The sequence below is a fragment of the Peromyscus leucopus genome, chromosome 8b (genome assembly GCF_004664715.2).
Source record: "Peromyscus leucopus breed LL Stock chromosome 8b, UCI_PerLeu_2.1, whole genome shotgun sequence".
Lineage (NCBI taxonomy): Eukaryota > Metazoa > Chordata > Mammalia > Rodentia > Cricetidae > Peromyscus > Peromyscus leucopus.
This window is the reverse complement of record NC_051086.1, coordinates 59,526,278-59,543,309: the sequence shown is the minus strand read 5'-3', so window position 1 is coordinate 59,543,309 and position 17,032 is coordinate 59,526,278. Positions and strand designations below refer to the sequence as shown.

The 17,032-nt window shown below is 46.9% G+C and overlaps 2 protein-coding genes across 3 annotated transcripts in view; one reads left to right on the top strand and one right to left on the bottom strand.

The window, feature by feature from the left end:
- Window positions 1-2,270: 2,270 nt before the first annotated feature.
- On the bottom strand, window positions 2,271-9,415 carry Mrm3 (mitochondrial rRNA methyltransferase 3). 2 transcript variants are annotated; one of them, XM_028866785.2, is made up of 4 exons: window positions 9,069-9,415; window positions 8,598-8,842; window positions 5,596-5,763; window positions 2,271-2,992 (listed from the first exon to the last, which is right to left on the bottom strand). In XM_028866785.2, the coding sequence occupies exons 1-4, from the start codon at window positions 9,383-9,385 to the stop codon at window positions 2,460-2,462; spliced, it is 1,263 nt and encodes a 420-aa protein (XP_028722618.1). In that variant the 5' UTR covers window positions 9,386-9,415; the 3' UTR covers window positions 2,271-2,459. The 2 variants fall into 2 exon arrangements, with proteins under 2 accessions (XP_028722618.1, XP_037056465.1); XM_037200570.1 differs by having other exon boundaries at window positions 9,275-9,293.
- Window positions 9,416-9,445: 30 nt separating this feature from the next.
- Window positions 9,446-17,032, top strand: part of Glod4 (glyoxalase domain containing 4) — a 19,654-nt gene continuing 12,067 nt past the window's right edge. Inside the window, exons 1-4 of the mRNA XM_028866784.2 lie at window positions 9,446-9,602; window positions 12,141-12,190; window positions 13,497-13,617; window positions 15,343-15,487. Coding sequence (XP_028722617.1) covers window positions 9,513-9,602; window positions 12,141-12,190; window positions 13,497-13,617; window positions 15,343-15,487 — 406 coding nt within the window. The 5' untranslated portion in view covers window positions 9,446-9,512. The remainder of the gene's footprint in view (window positions 9,603-12,140; window positions 12,191-13,496; window positions 13,618-15,342; window positions 15,488-17,032) is intronic.

Below are 17,032 nucleotides of genomic sequence, written 5' to 3'. Positions count from 1 at the left end.
CACTCTGTAGACCAGGCTGGCCTCGAACTCAGAGATCCTTTTGCCTCTGCCTTCCGAGAGCTGGGATTAGAGGTGTGTGCCACCACCGCCCTGCTCAGATCTATTCTTTGAGGTTGCAGAGTAGTGTTTAGAATGCATCCCAATCTCCAGCTCACCCGCCCTTCCCATGGTCACTCAGCACGTGCTACCACCTGCTTTGGCCTTCTCCTCCCTGGCTGTCCTCTGGGAGGTTAGGGACCCGGCTTGTCCCTGGAGATCTGAGAGTATGGCACTGAGGCAGTATGATCAGGACCTCGGCATCCTGACCTTGCAGGACCTTCAGTTCACAGAACCCAGTGATTGCTTCTTGATTTAAAAACTAAAGATTCATTTAACTTTTAATTGCATGTATATGTATGTCTGTGTTTGTACACAAGTGAGTACAGGCACCTGAGGGGGCCAGAAGAGGGATCAGAACATTTGGAGATGAAGTTAGAGGTGGTTGTGACCTGCCCAACATGACTGCTGGAAATTGAACTTGGGTCCAGTTAAGTGCTCTTAACAGCTGAGCCATTTCTCCAGCTCCTTGAATCATCATCATCATCATCATCATCATCGTGTATGTGAAGGTCAGAGGACAACTCTGTGGAGTTGGTCCTCTCCTTCCACCTTTATGTGAGCTCCAGGGATTGAACTCAAGTTACCAGGCTTGTATAGCAAATGCCTTTTTCTCTGAACCATCTTGTTGTCCCCCTAAACCACAGCATTTAATCAGGTGTCACATAAACTACACTTAGCAAGGAACTGGTAAGCAAGCTGGCCCTTCCCCAACAGCGGCAGGTTATGCTGCAAATTTCAAGACTCAGTTTCTAGTCTTTCTTCATAGAGTCCTCAAAAAGATGTCTGGGCCAGGCGGTGGTGGCATGCGCCTTTAATCCCAGCACTGGGGAGGCAGAGGCAGGCGGATCTCTGTGAGTTCAAGCCCAGCCTGGCCTACACAATGAGTTCCAGGACAGGCTCCAAAGCTACACAGAGAAACCCTGTCTTGAAAAACAAAACAAAACAAATGTCTGTAAAGCCAAGCATGGTGGTGCACACCTTGTCTCAGCACTCAGGAGCAGAGGCAGGCAGATCTCTATGTTCAAGGCCACTCTGGTCTATAAGTCCCAGACTATCCAGGGCTATCTAGTGAGACCCTGTCTCAAAACAACTTTGCAGAGATGTTGGGCTAAGGAGGCATGACACTACCTGATGAATTAACTGCTTCTATTGCCTCACCAGAAAGGGGGAAATACACATCAGCTGCCCGTGGGATGCCATACCCTGCGCCCCGCCTTCCCGGGTTCTGTTAGCAATGTACTTATCACTACAAGACGAAAGGAGACTCTAAGGGGCTGGGAATGTGGCTCAGTAGGCAGAGTGCTTACCTAGTACACACGGAAGCCTCGTGTTTGAGCCCCTGCACTGCATAGTATGGTGTTCCACGGCTGTAATCTCAGCACTCAGAGGTGGAGTCAGGAGGACCAGGAGCTGAAGGAGGCCATCCTTAGATACACAGTCTTTGAAGCCAGCCTGGGCTACATAACATTCTATCTCAAACTGAAGGGGGGGCAGGGAGGGTATCTATTGGCCACACTTAAATGTAACTTTTTTTGGTTGTGAGTCTAACCTCTAACAGCTCAGTCACCTCTCCAGCCCTAACTGTAACTTTTTAATGTAATCTGGTTCTGTATTTATTAGCAATTTATTTCCCACTCTCCAGTAATCAGACACAGATACAGTGACTAGGACATGACCTCCACACAGAATCCCGTGATTGCAGAGCACTTTCCAGCTGGTTCAAAGGTCATCCTTGCTCTAGAGCAAAGCACCTGGGAACTCCTTAGAAAAACGTTCCCTAGTGGCCAATTGTTTTTGCCCCGATGGTATAGGTGGAACCTGGGAGAGTGCTTAACCACTAAGCTACATCCTAACCCTAGTGGATGGTTTTTAAAAACAGGTACATACAAAGCCATGGGTCGACCGTCTATTGGTATTGTCACCCTTATTCAACTCAGCACTAATGGAGGTGGGAGATCTTAGGAAGACTTCTGACGGGGCTGGAGAGTTGCCTCAGTGGTTAAGAGTACCTGTTGCTCTTCCAGAGGACACAGCTTGGTTCCTAGCACCCACATGGCAGTTCACCATAGTTCCAGGGAACCATGACACCCTCTTCTGACTTCTGCCACGTACCAGGCATACACGTGGTGCACATACATGCAAACATACACTCATATAAGGAAAGTAAAAAAGAATTTTGATCTCTGTTATTTAATGAAGAGCAGCAGAAACTGATAGAAATTGCTATTTTTCCAGTAACCACATCAATGGTGGCAATGCCTCCCTCCTGGTTCTACGTTACCACCGTGGCCAGCCTCCTAACATCCCTCGAGTGTAGCAGGAGCTGGAGGCCCCCTCCCACTGAGGACTCCCGTCTTCCTTCAGTGGTAACTCCTGTCCCTGTTCAAGTCCTCCACCTTTGTCCTCAGCTGCCTTTTCCCTTCAAAGAGCAGGATGCTTGCAGCCATGGCGGAATTCAGGCTGTCCACTCCAGGTACGACGGGGATCAGCAACCTCTTGCCACCAGTGCTCTCAGCCAATTGCAGGGACTCCAGGCTCACCCCATGGGTCTCCCCACCTATCACCACAGCTGCTGGTGCTTCTGTCCAGTCCAGATCGTAACTCTGGACCTCAAGTTTGGGAAGCCAGTCTTTGCTGGTTTTAGTGTCTGGGTCCTCTTCTTCACACTTGTGAAACTTCAGGAATCGTCGGTCACATGCCCAGTCACGGTCACTAGTTTTATTAGACAGCTGAAACTGAGCATAGAGACCACAGTTGTCTGCCACGTAGACTCGGGTGTCGGGGGGCAAGTGATTGGGCACTGTTTCCCATTCCAGATTGTTCACAATGGGCACCTGGAAATGTGCCCCCATGCCTGCCCGAAGCACTTTAGGCTCCCAGGCATCCACACAGCCTAGAAGACAAAAGATACAATTGAGACTTTATAAGTCTTCCTAGACTACAAAGGGAACTCTGAAGTAAATCCCTTTCATTCTAACCAGGAGATAAACCAAGAGTTTTTCCATGACAGCCTTCGCTATTGCTGGGACCAAGAGCCTCCCACTCGATGACACTGACCAGCAAAGGGACTGGAAGACTGACTTCTGCTACTGCTGGAAATAGACTTTACTCATCTCATCCGTACACAGGGGCCAGGCACTGCAGGGGATGCACTGGGGATTAGAATACCACCAGGGACCTCCCTCTGGGAACTCAAGATGTCAGCTGGGTGATGGTACCGGAAAGACATTGAATCAGGTGACTGCAGTATCAGTGGTAACTGGTGAGAAAGAAGCATGAATGGGGTAAAAGACAACCCTATACAAAGCCAGGCTTTCCAGAAAAAACACTAAACATCTAAGAGCCACTGAGCTGGCCCCTTTGGGACAAGAGAATCGTGCTGGAGAGAGGTCCAGGCAGGGGACAAAGAGACAGGGAGTGTGAGCAAGCATGCCTGATAGGAGGGTGGGATGGGACAGGAGCAGGAGCCAGGCCAGTGGCCAGCATAATGGAAACAGAGTGTACTAGACTAAAGAGTGTAAAATTTTAGCAAGAATATGCCACCTAAGGATTTAAGCAAACCAGTGACAGAAGCTGACTGTTTTTTTTAGAAATACCCATTTGACTTCAGTGTTCAATCTAGATGAGAGCAGCCTGCCTCTACTAACAATGGGGAAATCAGGGAGGAAGTTCAAGCAGCAATCCAGGAGGAAGCAGGAGCCCAAACTAGGTGGTAGCCCTGTCCCTGCCTCCGGCCCTCCCTCATACTGCAGTGAGAAGGCCAGAGGAGACCCTTCTGACACAGTAACATCCAGTAAGAGCTCCTCTGTGTTGGCTGCCCAGCAGATCCTGACCTCTCCTTGTGCCTATTCTCACCCCAGGCAAGCTGAAGGAGGGCACCTCACCTTGTCACAAGATTTCCTTATTGTAAGAGGTAACTTGTCAGACTTAGGGTAGTATCAGTCAGACCAACTCTGAGAGGAGGCTAAGACACAGAGAATGTACTCATGCCTAGACATCCCCACCTATGGGCTTTCCCATGCACTTCATGGAACCAGAGATGGGAGCTGGGCTATAGGCCAAGAGGAAGGAAAAGATGAGCGTTCCCGTCTCCTCATATTCTTGACACTGGGCATCATACCAACTATGTCCTATTCTTCCCCTACCCCCCGACACCAGCCCGTGCTAACAAGTGAAAACTATATAGGCTTTTGAACACAGTTCCAAAGCCACACTGCTATCCGAGCTCTCAACAATGGAGTGAGTGAGGTACTGAAAATGGAACAGCAGCTGGGTCTCACGCTGCCAGAGAACTGGACTTGGACAGAGTGAGTCAGGGAGAGTTGGAAGGAGCAATTTAGGCAAGTCTCAGCAATGGCCACACTATTAGTTTATATTTAATAGTAGCTTTGGTGTTTCTGATGAGTGATATGCTCCCTCCCCTCCACTCCCAGGGTATAAGAGGTATTTTTGACATGTCTCAACTGCTAGTCAGGTATGTTTAGAACCAAGCCTATTAATCCCCTTCTGGTGAGAAAAGATACACATGTAATAAGGCTAATTTGTGAGTGGCTTGTGTAACTACAGTTCCCCAAGGCTAAGAAAGATGTACCAGGACACATAATCACTCTGGTGACAACTTTTCCTTCCACATAACTTGAGGATTCATAACTCAAGGGAAGTTAGGAAGGGCGTTGTGGATATTTGTACACTGTGAAGACTTTGAGACCTCAAGATAAACACAGGATCCGAAACCAAGTGTTAAATTTGGCATAAACAATTAATGTACATTCATAAAACTGGAATCTATTTCTTCCTCCAAATGACTTAAAATTCTGAAACAGCTCAGCAAATCTCAAAATAACTTTAAAAGATGAGCAACATTTCCTGAATCCTTATTTGCATCATTTTAAGTAATCTTTTTTTTAGTTGGTTTTTCGAGACAGGGTTTCTCTGTGTAGCTTTGCGCCTTTCCTGGCACTCACTTGGTAGCCCAGGCTGGCCTTGAACTCACAGAGATCCGCCTGGCTCTGCCTCCCGAGTGCTGGGATTAAAGGTATGCGCCACCACTGCCTGGCCATTTTAAGTAATCTTAAAAAACAAAAACCAACCATGAAGAGAGATTCTTATTATTCCCAATTTACAGATGAGGGGATTGACATTTAGCATATTGTTTATGGGCATGTAGTTAGCCCAGGGCAGATCAAAGAACCAGAGCCATGAGTGTCTGTCCTGAACCCCAACTCACTTAAAAGCGTCCGGCGAAACCACTGGGGAGAAGATGCTTTTACCAGGATGGAGAGATAGAGATGGCCAGCAATTAAGAGTGTGTACTGCTCTTACAGAGAACCTTACAAATGAGGGCTTAACTCCCAGCACCCAAGCGGACAGCTCACAACTGCCTGTAACTACAGCTCCGGGGACCCTGCACCTCTGACCTCTTAGGTACCTGCACGTGCCCACACACAGACATACACTTGTGCACATAATTAAAAAAAAAAAAAAAGGTGTTCTTACCTTTGGTGAGTAAGACTTTACTGCAGCCTGCTCCAGCGGCAGATCTCAGAATTGTCCCCAGGTTCCCAGGGTCCCGGAGATTGTCACAAATCAACACTAAGGGCAGTGAATGGTGAAGCTGAGTCTTTGGATATGTTATCTTAACAGGGTCAGGTTTGGCGAAAATCCCTGAGGAAACAACACAAGAGATTTGCTTGAGTGGACACGAGAATGGTTTGAATTTTTTGTTTATTTATCTTTATGACCAAAGGAGGTGGTGCTTCCTGCTGTTGTTGGTGACCTCTTATTAGGAGTTGAGATGGGTCACATGCCCCTTCTCCCTGCTCCTACCTGCAAGGTGGATTCACTCCTGGTCAGATCAGAGGACAACTTCAGCTGTCTACTCTGCTTTGTATTCGTGAGTGTATTTTCTCAATTTCTATCTTAATGAATCCTGTTACCCATTTAATAGACTCACGTGGATTGATGGGTATAAGACAGGAATACAGTATGACCACAAATTTCAAACAATAAGATCTCTACCAGTGCTTTGCCCATTCTACTTGATCTGCTTCTAAACTGTCTCCTCCCTGCACTCTACGCACCCACCTGTTTCGGCACATTTCCCATGCTTTCACATCACTGACAAAAGCCACTGTGGTGGCAGATGGCTGGAAGCAAGAGAGCTGAGAGTTTACGGCCATCATAATCCACAGAGCAACACTGCACACACACACAGAAGAACAGGGTTTGGGATGTCCTCAGTGGTACCGCACTTGCCTAGCATGCTCACAGCTCTGGAGCTGATCTCTAGCGCTTCTACAGGACCCAAAACCAAATGTTAAAGTTGACATACAGGGGCTAGAGAGTTGGCTCAGCAGTTAAGAATCCTTGCTGCTCTTGAGAACCTGGGTTCAATTCCCAGCACCTACACAGTGGCTCACAAGTCCAGTCTCAGGAGATCTGACACCCTCTTCTGACTCAGTAGGCCCAGGCATACACATGGTGCACATACATACATGCAGCCAAAACATTCACACATATAACATTTTAAAATTAAAAACTGGCATCTATATAACCTATAAGCAAATAAAAAAAATTTCATTTTGTAATCTGCTCATCTTACTCAATGTATCTTTAAAAAATTTACCATGTCAGTATATTTGCAGCTACTGTATTTTTCTAAATATTGTAATATTTTGTAATATGTGTCAAAGTTGAGCTCTTTCCATATTGACGTTAAAGATTTAAATTTTCCTCATTTCAAAAAAAGCACTACAGTGAGTAGCCAGAGGCCTCTCTCTGTAGATACCTGACAACTTCTCTGGGACAAACTCCTGTAAGTGAAATAAACATACAGTGTACGGATACTCTTAATGTTAACAGATGACATGGAACTGCCTCCCTCACAGGCTACGGTGCTCTATCCATACCTAGAATGATAAATACATGCCTCCTCCCTCAAAGCCTGCTTAACAGAGGACATATTTACTTTTAACTTTTGCTACTTTGATAGAAAAAAAATAGCATTTCGTTATTTCCATTTGCATTTTCCCTGATTACTAGGGAGGTGAACATCTTTTGCAATCACCTGGTCACTTGTGACCCCTTTACACTAGTGTCTTTTTCTCTTTCTCTTTTTTCCCACTGGGGGTTTGTTTTACTTAATTTGCAGGCTTAACCTAAAGATTTATATACTAGCCACACAGCTGTCCTTCACTGCATTGTCTTAAAATTTAAAAAAAAAAAAAAAAATTCCCAGGAAATAAATTCATTAAAGTAATGACTCTTCTTCCAAACAGTCCAGCCCAGAGAAGTACTGCCTTGGAGTCATGTGCAAGGGCTGTGGGGTGTGTGTGTGTGTGTGTGTGTGTGTGTGTGTAGCGAGCCATTTGTGAGGTCTCCTGCTCAGGGCAGAAGCGTGCCAAGTTTAGATGGGGCAGAATCACGTACTTAGTGATCCTTCTCTCCTCACAAATAGGCTGGGGTGCTTAGAAAAATAAAAACCCCCGAATGGCTTCCTTGATGAAAAATGCTCTCATTTAATGACCTATGCACTGTTTCTGAAAGCATACAGTTTTCAGGGCAATATCTGAGGGAAAGAGAGGAACTGGGCAAGAAGCTGAAGATGAACCTGGTAATTCTCCGAGATGGCTTAGCAGGTAAAGGGGCCTGCTGTCATGCCTGATGACTGGAGATGGATGTCCAGGACTCACAGAGTGGAAAGAAAAAACGGATTCCCACAGATTGTCTTCTGACGCATGAACATATGCACACAAAATAAGTAAAGTGATTTTTTGAGACAGTGTTTCACTATGTAGCTCTGGCTATCCTGGAACTCGATCTGTAGACCAGGCTGGCCTCAAACTCACAGAGATCCACCTGCCTCTGCCTCCCAAGTGCTGGGATTAAAGGTGTGTGCCACCAAGGCCAGCCCATAAAATGTGTTAACAAACCATAAAACAAACAAAAAACTGGGCATGGTGGTACACATGACTGTAATCCCAGCAGAAAGGAGGTGGAAGCCGCTGTATCAGTGGTTCAAAGTTATCCTCAGCTACATACAGAGTTTTAAACCAGCCTAGATTACATGAGACTTGGTCAAAAATAGACAAAAAGTATAATAAAAATCACTGAGAAAGCCGGGTAGTGGTGATGCATGCCTTGAATCCTAGCACTTGGGAGGCAGAAGCAGGCAGATCTCTGAGTTTGAGGCCAGCCTGGTCTACAGATCGAGTTCCAGGACCGCCAGGGCTACACAGAGAAACCCTGTCTGGGGGGAAAAAAAAAACAAAAGCAAAAACAAACAAACCGGTAAGAAACTGGATCAGTTGTCAGTAAAAATACAATTAAAACACAGGCCTGAGAACTCTATTTTTGGACATCTAAGATTAGCCAACAACATTTTAAACTTGATTTAAATAAAATTTGTTGCCTTAAGACAAGTACGCATAAGAAAGTCTAGGATAGCACACTTGTATGAAAAAGAAATTCTAGATATTGATACACTGTAAGTCACTGACCTATTATTCCTTGTGGTGTTACTAGGTCGGACCAATCCTTGATATCTTCAAATTTCACCTTAATGAGGCTGACACCTTTCAGCTTTTCCACCGGCAACTCCTTGACGTACTCCAGACGGCTAAAAAAGAACACTTTCGGCACAGCTCCAGCCTTGAGAGCATCTGCAATCAGCCTGCGACCTTCCAGCAGGATCTTCCCTTGCTTTTCCCGAAATGACCTGGACTTAACTATGGTCATGACATTGCTGTGGACGGATACAGAGGAGGGTGATTATTAACGTTCTTGTCTTTGGGACACCTGTAGTTCTAACAGACACGCAGTGCTTGGCCGAGGCACAAACCTCAAAGAAGCCCCCCCCCCCTTTTTTTTCTTTTTTCTTTTTCTTGCACAGTAGAAACAAGAGCCCGAGGCTCCGCTGTGCGGCAGGGAAGAGAAGCGGGACTAGTCGACAAGCCTCAAGCACACATCACCTTAGCCTCCTGTCCCCGGGAAAGGCCTTATCATAGCGAAGCCCTGCCTCTTCCCAGGTGTCAGGTGTCGATGGGGATGGGGAGGTCTCCTGAGGGTGTTTATGTCGCTGCTCCTGAGCACTGGCCTCGGGGACCGCCTTGCGAGGCTGCTTGTCAGGAGCGCGCTTCCGTTCCTCCACCTGTCCGGAGGGGAACAGCACTCTCACCGGGCTGCGCCGCAGCGCCCGGACCCAGCGCCGCGCCTCGAGGTCCCGAGTCTGGAGCCCCCGCAGCAGCGGTCTCAGGGAGGACCACAGGCCCCTCGCGGGAGCGGCCATCTTGGCTCTACCGCGCGCCACCGCCCGCCAGCACGCCGGCGCGTGCTAGTGACGTCACGCGGCGGTCTTCCTGGGTCCGTGGAGGGCGTGGCGCTCTGCCTGGGACTCGGTCTCCGAGGCGGGAGTCATGGCCACTCGTCGAGCTCTGCACTTCGTATTCAAAGTGGGGAACCGCTTCCAGACGGTGCATTTCTTTCGAGATGTCCTGGGGATGCAGGTGCAGACCGGGGCCGAGCGGGGCTGGCGCGAGCCGCTCCTGGGGGGAGAGGACGCCGGGCGCGTGCGGCCTCTTCAGCCGCCGGGCCCACGACTCCGGGTTGGCACGGCGGCCTTTTCCACTTGGGCGAGCCCCCGTTTTCGGGTTGGGAAGCCTTTGAAAGGGCACCGACCTACCAGCTGTGTTGTCTGCGCGCACGTCCCGTCGCCTACAGATCTTGACAAATGTGTGTTCCACTCCTGGCTTGGAGAGCTGGTAGTCCATCGTGAAGGAGCATTGGCAGGCAAAACGTTATAAAATAGTCCCTTCCAGTTCATGGCAGAGCGGTCTCTTTGGGTTTGAAACGTTTGGGTGTGATCAGCAAATTCAAAGTTCGGCGTCCGTCAGGGCTGGGGATTTAAAGTTTAAGTTCTGGGAATGGAATCCATGGTCTTGCTTGCATGCTAAGCAAGCACACCGCTATCGCACTACGTGAACATCCCCTGTCAGGGCAGGACGGAATGGTCTCTTTCGTGGTTACTCTTGGCTCTCCTCTGGACAGCCAAGATTTAAGTATGAGGTCAGAATCTAGTCTCCTTTCATATACCCCGAAAGAGTCCGAGACGCTGCGATTCTAAAAGGGTCACTTAGCTGAAGATGTAGTGGAAGTTTATTGCGGAGCTTTTGTTAAGTCAGGGAAGTAGGGGACACACCAGTGCAGAGTAGTTTGTAGCGACAAGAATCCAGCTTCGTGCGGAGATGGTAGAGAAGGAGTGCAAAGGGAGTTACACAAATCAATCAACACGAATCGATCCATCATCGGAATAGCTGCTGTGTAAGGGCTGGAGAGGGCTCAGCCTTTGTGAGTGATTACTGCTCTTCCAGAGGATCTGAAGCGGGTTCCCAACACCAGGGTTGGGTGGCTCACAATCGTCTGTAAATCCAGCTGCAGGGCATCTGATATGTGGCAGACAGACAAACAGACATACTCACACACCGACCTACCCGCTGTTTCAGGGTACCATGTTAAGGTTTGGCAACAGAGGTTCAAGTGATTTTGGGGTTTGCTCCCATTTAGAGCACATGATGTGGGAAATTAGATTTGAAACCAACAGTCACAGAAAGTCAGGTTTTCGTGGTACTAGACGCCATTATTCTGTTTCTTTCTTCACCAAAAGGTTGTTGTGAGGATTAAACATGTTATTGTGTAGATGGTGCTTGACTCATAGATAGTTGTGTTCTGTAAAGTATTAGCTACTTTTATGCTATAAATACAAGAGGAGAGATTTGCCAACCTGGGTTATCAGGAAGTAATTAACGGGGGGCCTTGCATTCAAGCTGACCTTGGAAAGTAGGGTTTCCACATACCAAGAAGACCCGAAAAGGTGATGTGAGATATTTGGGAAATGACACTAATTTTATGTGCATTTAGCTAGACGAAGAGACGGGATGTGAGAACATACAAGTTGGGATTGTTTCTGGTATTGTCTCAATGCTATGTTTGCAAAGCACTTTTGAGTTTATGCTGAAGTAAGTGGGGGGGGGCTTGTGCCATCAGAGCGATGCTTTAGGGGTCTATTTTTTTTTATGGTAGTATTAAGGAAAGAAATCAATAAGTTTTGTGGGTTTTTTGGGGGTGGCAGTAAATAGCTCAGGTTGCCCTTGAATTTGATATGCTTCTGCCTAATGCCTCCAGAGTGCTGGGGGGTTACAGGTGTGCCACCATGCCCAGCTAGTAAAGTTGATTTTTTGTAATCTTTGAGGGAAGTAATGGAACTTGAACGGGAGCAGTAGGAATCAAAAATGAAAAGCAGCTAATGCGCTGGCTCGTTCCCGCGATCCCAGCAGTTGGCCTACACTACACAGTAAGTCTAAAGGCAAATTGCGCAGCATAGTGAGACAGTGTCTTGGGGGAAAAGAAACGAAGACACCGAGAGCCTTCTCTCTTCTAGCTTCTTTCTGTCTTAGGCGCTTAAACAGGCTATCCATTTTCACCAACATAGCTGTTCTCACACTCAGTCTGGGACTGAGAACCTAAAACAGCTTGCTCAGCATCACGCGCTGCAGCCAGACTTCTCTACTGCTGAACACACTTTTCTACCACAGGTGGCTTCCTACCCCAAAGAGATTGTGTCTTGGAATTCACCCCATAGACCGGGCTGGCCTTGAACACACAGAGATCCAGCTGCTTGTGCCTCCTGAGTGCTGGGATTAAAGGTGTGCGCCACCATGCCCTTCTTAAGATGTTCTTCTTACCTCTGCTGCATCTGGAAGTTCTGTTTGTTTCTTTTACTAAAGCTGGCAAATGACGATGTTTATGTTCTGCCCTTTTAGTTTGTATAGATGTGCCGTGTACATTACTAGTCCCCCAGCAATCCAGCATGTGGAGAGCTGAGGCAGGAAGCTTATAGTTTGAGACCAACTGGGCTACACCGTGAGACTTGGTCTTTAAAAATCAAGGGCTAGGAGCAGCAGGGCACTTGTCTAACTCAAGTCCTTGGGTTCCCCAGCACTCAAAAAAAAGGTCAAACTTTACAATTTAACCTACTTTCTTTACAGGTTCTACGCCATGAGGAATTTGAAGAAGGCTGCAAAGCTGCATGCAATGGGTATGGCAATTGAGTCTTAAAATCTGAGGTTCAGAATAGCTCCCGAGCAGAACACACTGTCTTAAAATCTGAGGTTTGGAAATTCTCCCGAGCAGAGCACACTTTCTCAGAGTTGAGTGTGAATCAGAAAATAAATAAATAAATAAATAATTTTTAAAAGGAGGCAGGAAACACGGGAAGCTACCTACACAGCAGTGGGGACTCAGGCTGTGTTTCTCGGCATTTCACACAGCACTTGAGCTGCAGTAAGCCGTTCTCCAGGACTCCAAGTCCCAGCCAGTTCTCTGACTGTTTAACAATTCCTTGTCTATCTGGAGTCTATGAGACCAGCTACAAATCATAGTGGCCCTTCCTCCTGACCTCAGGGAGACACTGTTTACATTTCTTGGCTCATTATAAAGGATACAAATTGGGAAGAGGCAAGCAGAAGAGCTGTGTGCAGGAAGGTATGGAGAGAAGACGGATGGTACTTCCACTGGCTTCCATGATCCCTGCACCTCCACGGCTTCAACAACCCACAAACTTGTCAAATCTCGTTGAATAGTTTTTACACAGATTGATAGTGTTTCCTCTCCACCCCTCACCTTCTCAAAGGTGCATGTGGCTGAACATTCTAATCTTTTGGTCTTCTTGACAACCAGGCAAATCCTCAGGCTATCCAACCTCACCTTCAATCAGTTCATTATGGTAAACCCAGGCATTCCAGAAGGAGTTCATGAATACAGGGCCCACTTAACAGGGAACCCTAAGGCTTAAGGAGCCCTGTGCCAGGAATCTTAGCAGAGACAGGTATTTTTTTTTTTTTTCATATTTTACTACAGGCACAAATAAGTACATGCAGTGGGTAGTGGAATGGCTGAGTCTCCTGAGCTTAGTATCCACGGCAAGTTGAAAGCTTCCAAGGTCCATTAGGACTTGCATGCTTACTGATATGCAAAGACATTGTCTGAGGTTAGACTAGAGAGCTGCCGTTAGGACTCCTTTCCCTACAGTTTTTAGAGGTAACTAGATCTTTCCCTTAAGTCAGTGCCAAAAGGACGGTGTGTGGATGCGTAGTTGTGGAGTGCGTGGTTGTGGATATGTGGTTGTGGTTGTGGAGTGCGTGGTTGTGGAGTGTGTGGTTGTGGATGCGTGGTTGTGGAGCTTGAGTGCTGTCCACAACTGCTGTCAGCACCTTCAGAGGTCATCTCATCCGTATTTAGAAATTATGGGATCCAAAGGGACTGGCCACCTCACTGTGTCCCAAAGTAGGAAGCAGATTTTTCCTGTGGCCACTGAGTTCATTACCTTTTTTTTTTTTTTCTAGGCCTTATGATGGGAAATGGAGTAAAACAATGGTGGGATTCGGGCCCGAGGATGATCATTTTGTTGCAGAACTGACATACAATTATGGCATTGGAGACTACAAGCTTGGCAACGACTTCATGGTAAATATCACTCTGTCCAATGAGTGTCTGCATGAGGCAGAGATGGTTATAATAGTCCAGGTCAGAAACAAAGTTGGCTTAAAAAAAAAAAGAACATCCAGCCTTCACTAGTACCTATATTTGCATGCACACATATAAACACAGACATACACATCTATACATAATTAAAACTAATAAAAATAAATTTAAAAAATAGGAGTGTTTTGCCTGTATGAATGTATGTGTACCATGTGCATGCAGTATCTGAAGAGGTCAGAAGAGGGTGTCGGATTAGTTAGAACTGGAGTTAGGGATGGTTGTGACCTGCCAACTGGGTGCTGGGAACTGAACCCAGGTCCTCTGCAAGAGCAGCCAGTGCTCTTAACTGCTGAGCATCTCTCCAGCTCTGGATGGCTCTTTACATTTGAAGTTGAGAAGGTTGTTAGGAGATGGCAGTGGAGCGAGTTCAGAGGAGGGAAGGCAGGCAGGCCTGTGGACAGAGGAGGAGTCTCGGTGGAGGGCACGACCAGCATCTGTTTGGGAAAAGTCAGGAAGTAGCTGGAGTGGAGAGGGTGGGGGAAGGTGGTAGGAGCTGGGGAAGAAGTGACGTGACAGCTGAATATGGTGGCTCTGGACTGTCATCCCAGTATAGAAGACTGAGACAGGAGGATTATGAGTTCTTGCGGCCAGCCAGGGCTGCCTCAAAGGGGAAAAAAGTGCACAGTGCTGGGCCTTTTAAGAGCCATCCAGGGAAAACAGAGCCGGTGGGCTGCTTGAGAATAAGCTGTAGGACGCCTTTTGATACGTTGCCTGTGGCTACAGAGTGGACAAGAGACAGAACAGAGGCAGCTGCAGTGTCCAGGGTGAGCAAGGATGGCTTTCCCAGGAGGCAGGATTATATGCTGTTGGGACCTTTGTAGCTAGAGTTTTCCTGCCTTGCCCACAGTCAGGACAAATCTTTGTCTCCCTCCAGTCCCACAGCCGCTCAGACCCAACCAAGTAAACACAGAGACTTATATTGCTTACAAACTGTATGGCCGTGGCAGGCTTCTTGCTAACTGTTCTTATAGCTTAAATTAATCCATTTCCATAAATCTATACCTTGCCACGTGGTTCGTGGCTTACTGGTGTCTTCACATGAGACTTGTCATGGCGGCAGCTGGCAGTGTCTCTGCCTCAGCCTTCCGCTTCCCAGAATTCTCCTCTCTCCTTGTCCCACCTACTTCCTGCTTGGCCACTGGCCAATCAGTGTTTTATTTATTGACCAATCAGAGCAATTTGACATACAGACCATCCCACAGCAGAACTTTGCTTAAAGAACGTCTTCATGGTTAAAATGCTTGTGTTTAAAATCCAAAAGTGTGCTGTTGATATAGCTCAGTGGTAGAGCACTTACCTAGAATAAACAAAGCTCCAGGTTCAAGGTCAGCCTCATAAGTGAATAACTAAATCCAAGTTGTCTCAAATGGTTAGCTGGCCAGTACAAGAAAGAGCAGGATTTTTCTTCTTAGATCTTGAAAACTGAAGAGATTGTCTTTGGTATTAAATGGGTCACATATCACTGACATTTGAATATCTTTGCTGTGATTTATAAAAGTCTAAATCTGAAGAATTTGGAGAAAACATCTAAAACCCTCTTTAAATCCCTGTAAGAAAATGCCAATTAAGTCTTAGGTGTTTTTGGTTCCTCATCTTGTCCTGGAAGAGCTCTGTTGTAATGCTGTATGCGGATGTTATTTGTCACAGGGAATCACACTTGCTTCCAGCCAGGCTGTCAGCAACGCCAGGAAGCTGGAGTGGCCACTCAGTAAAGTTGCAGAAGGAGTTTTTGAAACTGAGGCCCCAGGAGGATATAAGTTCTATTTACAGGATCGAAGTCTACCCCAGTCAGGTAATTACACCGGGCCAGGCAAAAGCCTGGCTCAGGGTGCGTTTGAGGAGGGTGGGAGGGCGCTGGCACAGTTCCTTCTCTACTGCAATTCTATGTTGACAGATGTATTGGAGAAATTATTTTGGCCACTCCACGTAGTTAAAAGGATATTTATTTAATGGCGTAACTCACAAATTAAGTAATGGGTAGGTTGCAGGGTCTGGGGAAGGTGTATTGCAATCCAGCGGTGTTCTCCGGAGCTCTGCACAGTCCACCTTTCACCGTTCAGCGTCCGGGCACCAAGAGAGCGCACAGAGAGAGCGCACAGAGAGAGCGCACAGAGAGAGCGCTGGCCCATCCAGCTCCCGGGTCCCCAGGCGCCTCCCCTCGCCCCGCCTCGTAGGCGTGACAGTTGCCAGAGTCTCAATGGGGGTTGGAACTTCCAGATCCAAGCTGGAATGGCTACCCACTACACAGATGTTTCTCCCAAGCCAGTGTTCTCTCCTGTGTTCTGGGAAGTTAAACCCGTACGTAAACATTAGCACAGAGCTACAGAGAATCTAGACTGGCTCTGCTATACAGATAATGTATCTTCTTAGGATTTTTGTTCCAGCAGCAAATAACAGCAAACCCAACTCAAACTAGTTTGAACAATAAGAAGGTGTTTCAAGTTCATAGAGCAGCAGGAAGACAGAGGGTTAGTTGGTTACTCAGATCAGCCATCTCAAGACCCCCAAATTTTCTCTCTTGTTTGTCCTCTCATGCTGTTAGAGCTAGTCCCCGAACTAGTAGGAGATGCTGGAAGCAGGTGAGACTGCATGCTTCCATATTCACTTTGGGAAGTAGCCTTCAAGCAAACCTTGTCTGGAATCTACCAGAGCACTCTCTGGTCAGATTTAATATACTCTGTCTGCTTAATACAGGTTGAATATCCCTATTCCAAAATAGCAGATTTAAATTTTTATTTGTTTTTTTAAGACTGTGTCTTAGGACTAGGAGGCAGAGAAGGCTACACAGAGAAACCCTGTCTCAAAAACAATACCAAAAATTGTGTCTAAACACATAGTTCAGGCTAACCTAGAACTCAAAGATCCTACTGCCTCAACCTCCCAAGTGCTGGGGTCTCAGACTTGTGCCACTGTGCTCTGTAAGCTTGAGATTCTAGTGTTTAGATTTTCAGATTAGGAATGCTCAACCAATAAAGCCCACACAAGTTTTCCAAATTCTGAAATACTTCTGGTCCCAAGCTTTTCAAATAAAAGATACTCAGCCTGGACTTAAGTAATGGCGAGTTCCACATTCCAAAGATGCTTTTGTCTTTTACCTTGCTAAGACATCTGAGGCATTCATTTCCTGCTGGTCCATTTGGACGGCACCTGTGCCTGTCCTGCAGCCCTTCTGGCTCTGGGGAGAGTTTTTGCTCTTTGCTTAGTTATAGGGAGTAAATCTAAGGTCTCAAGCATGCTAGGCAAGCATTCTATCACTGAGCTCAGGTTCTCGATGAACTTGGATTTGATGATTTTACAATCAGTGGAGAAAAATAAACTTGACTCTTCCAGGAGGCCC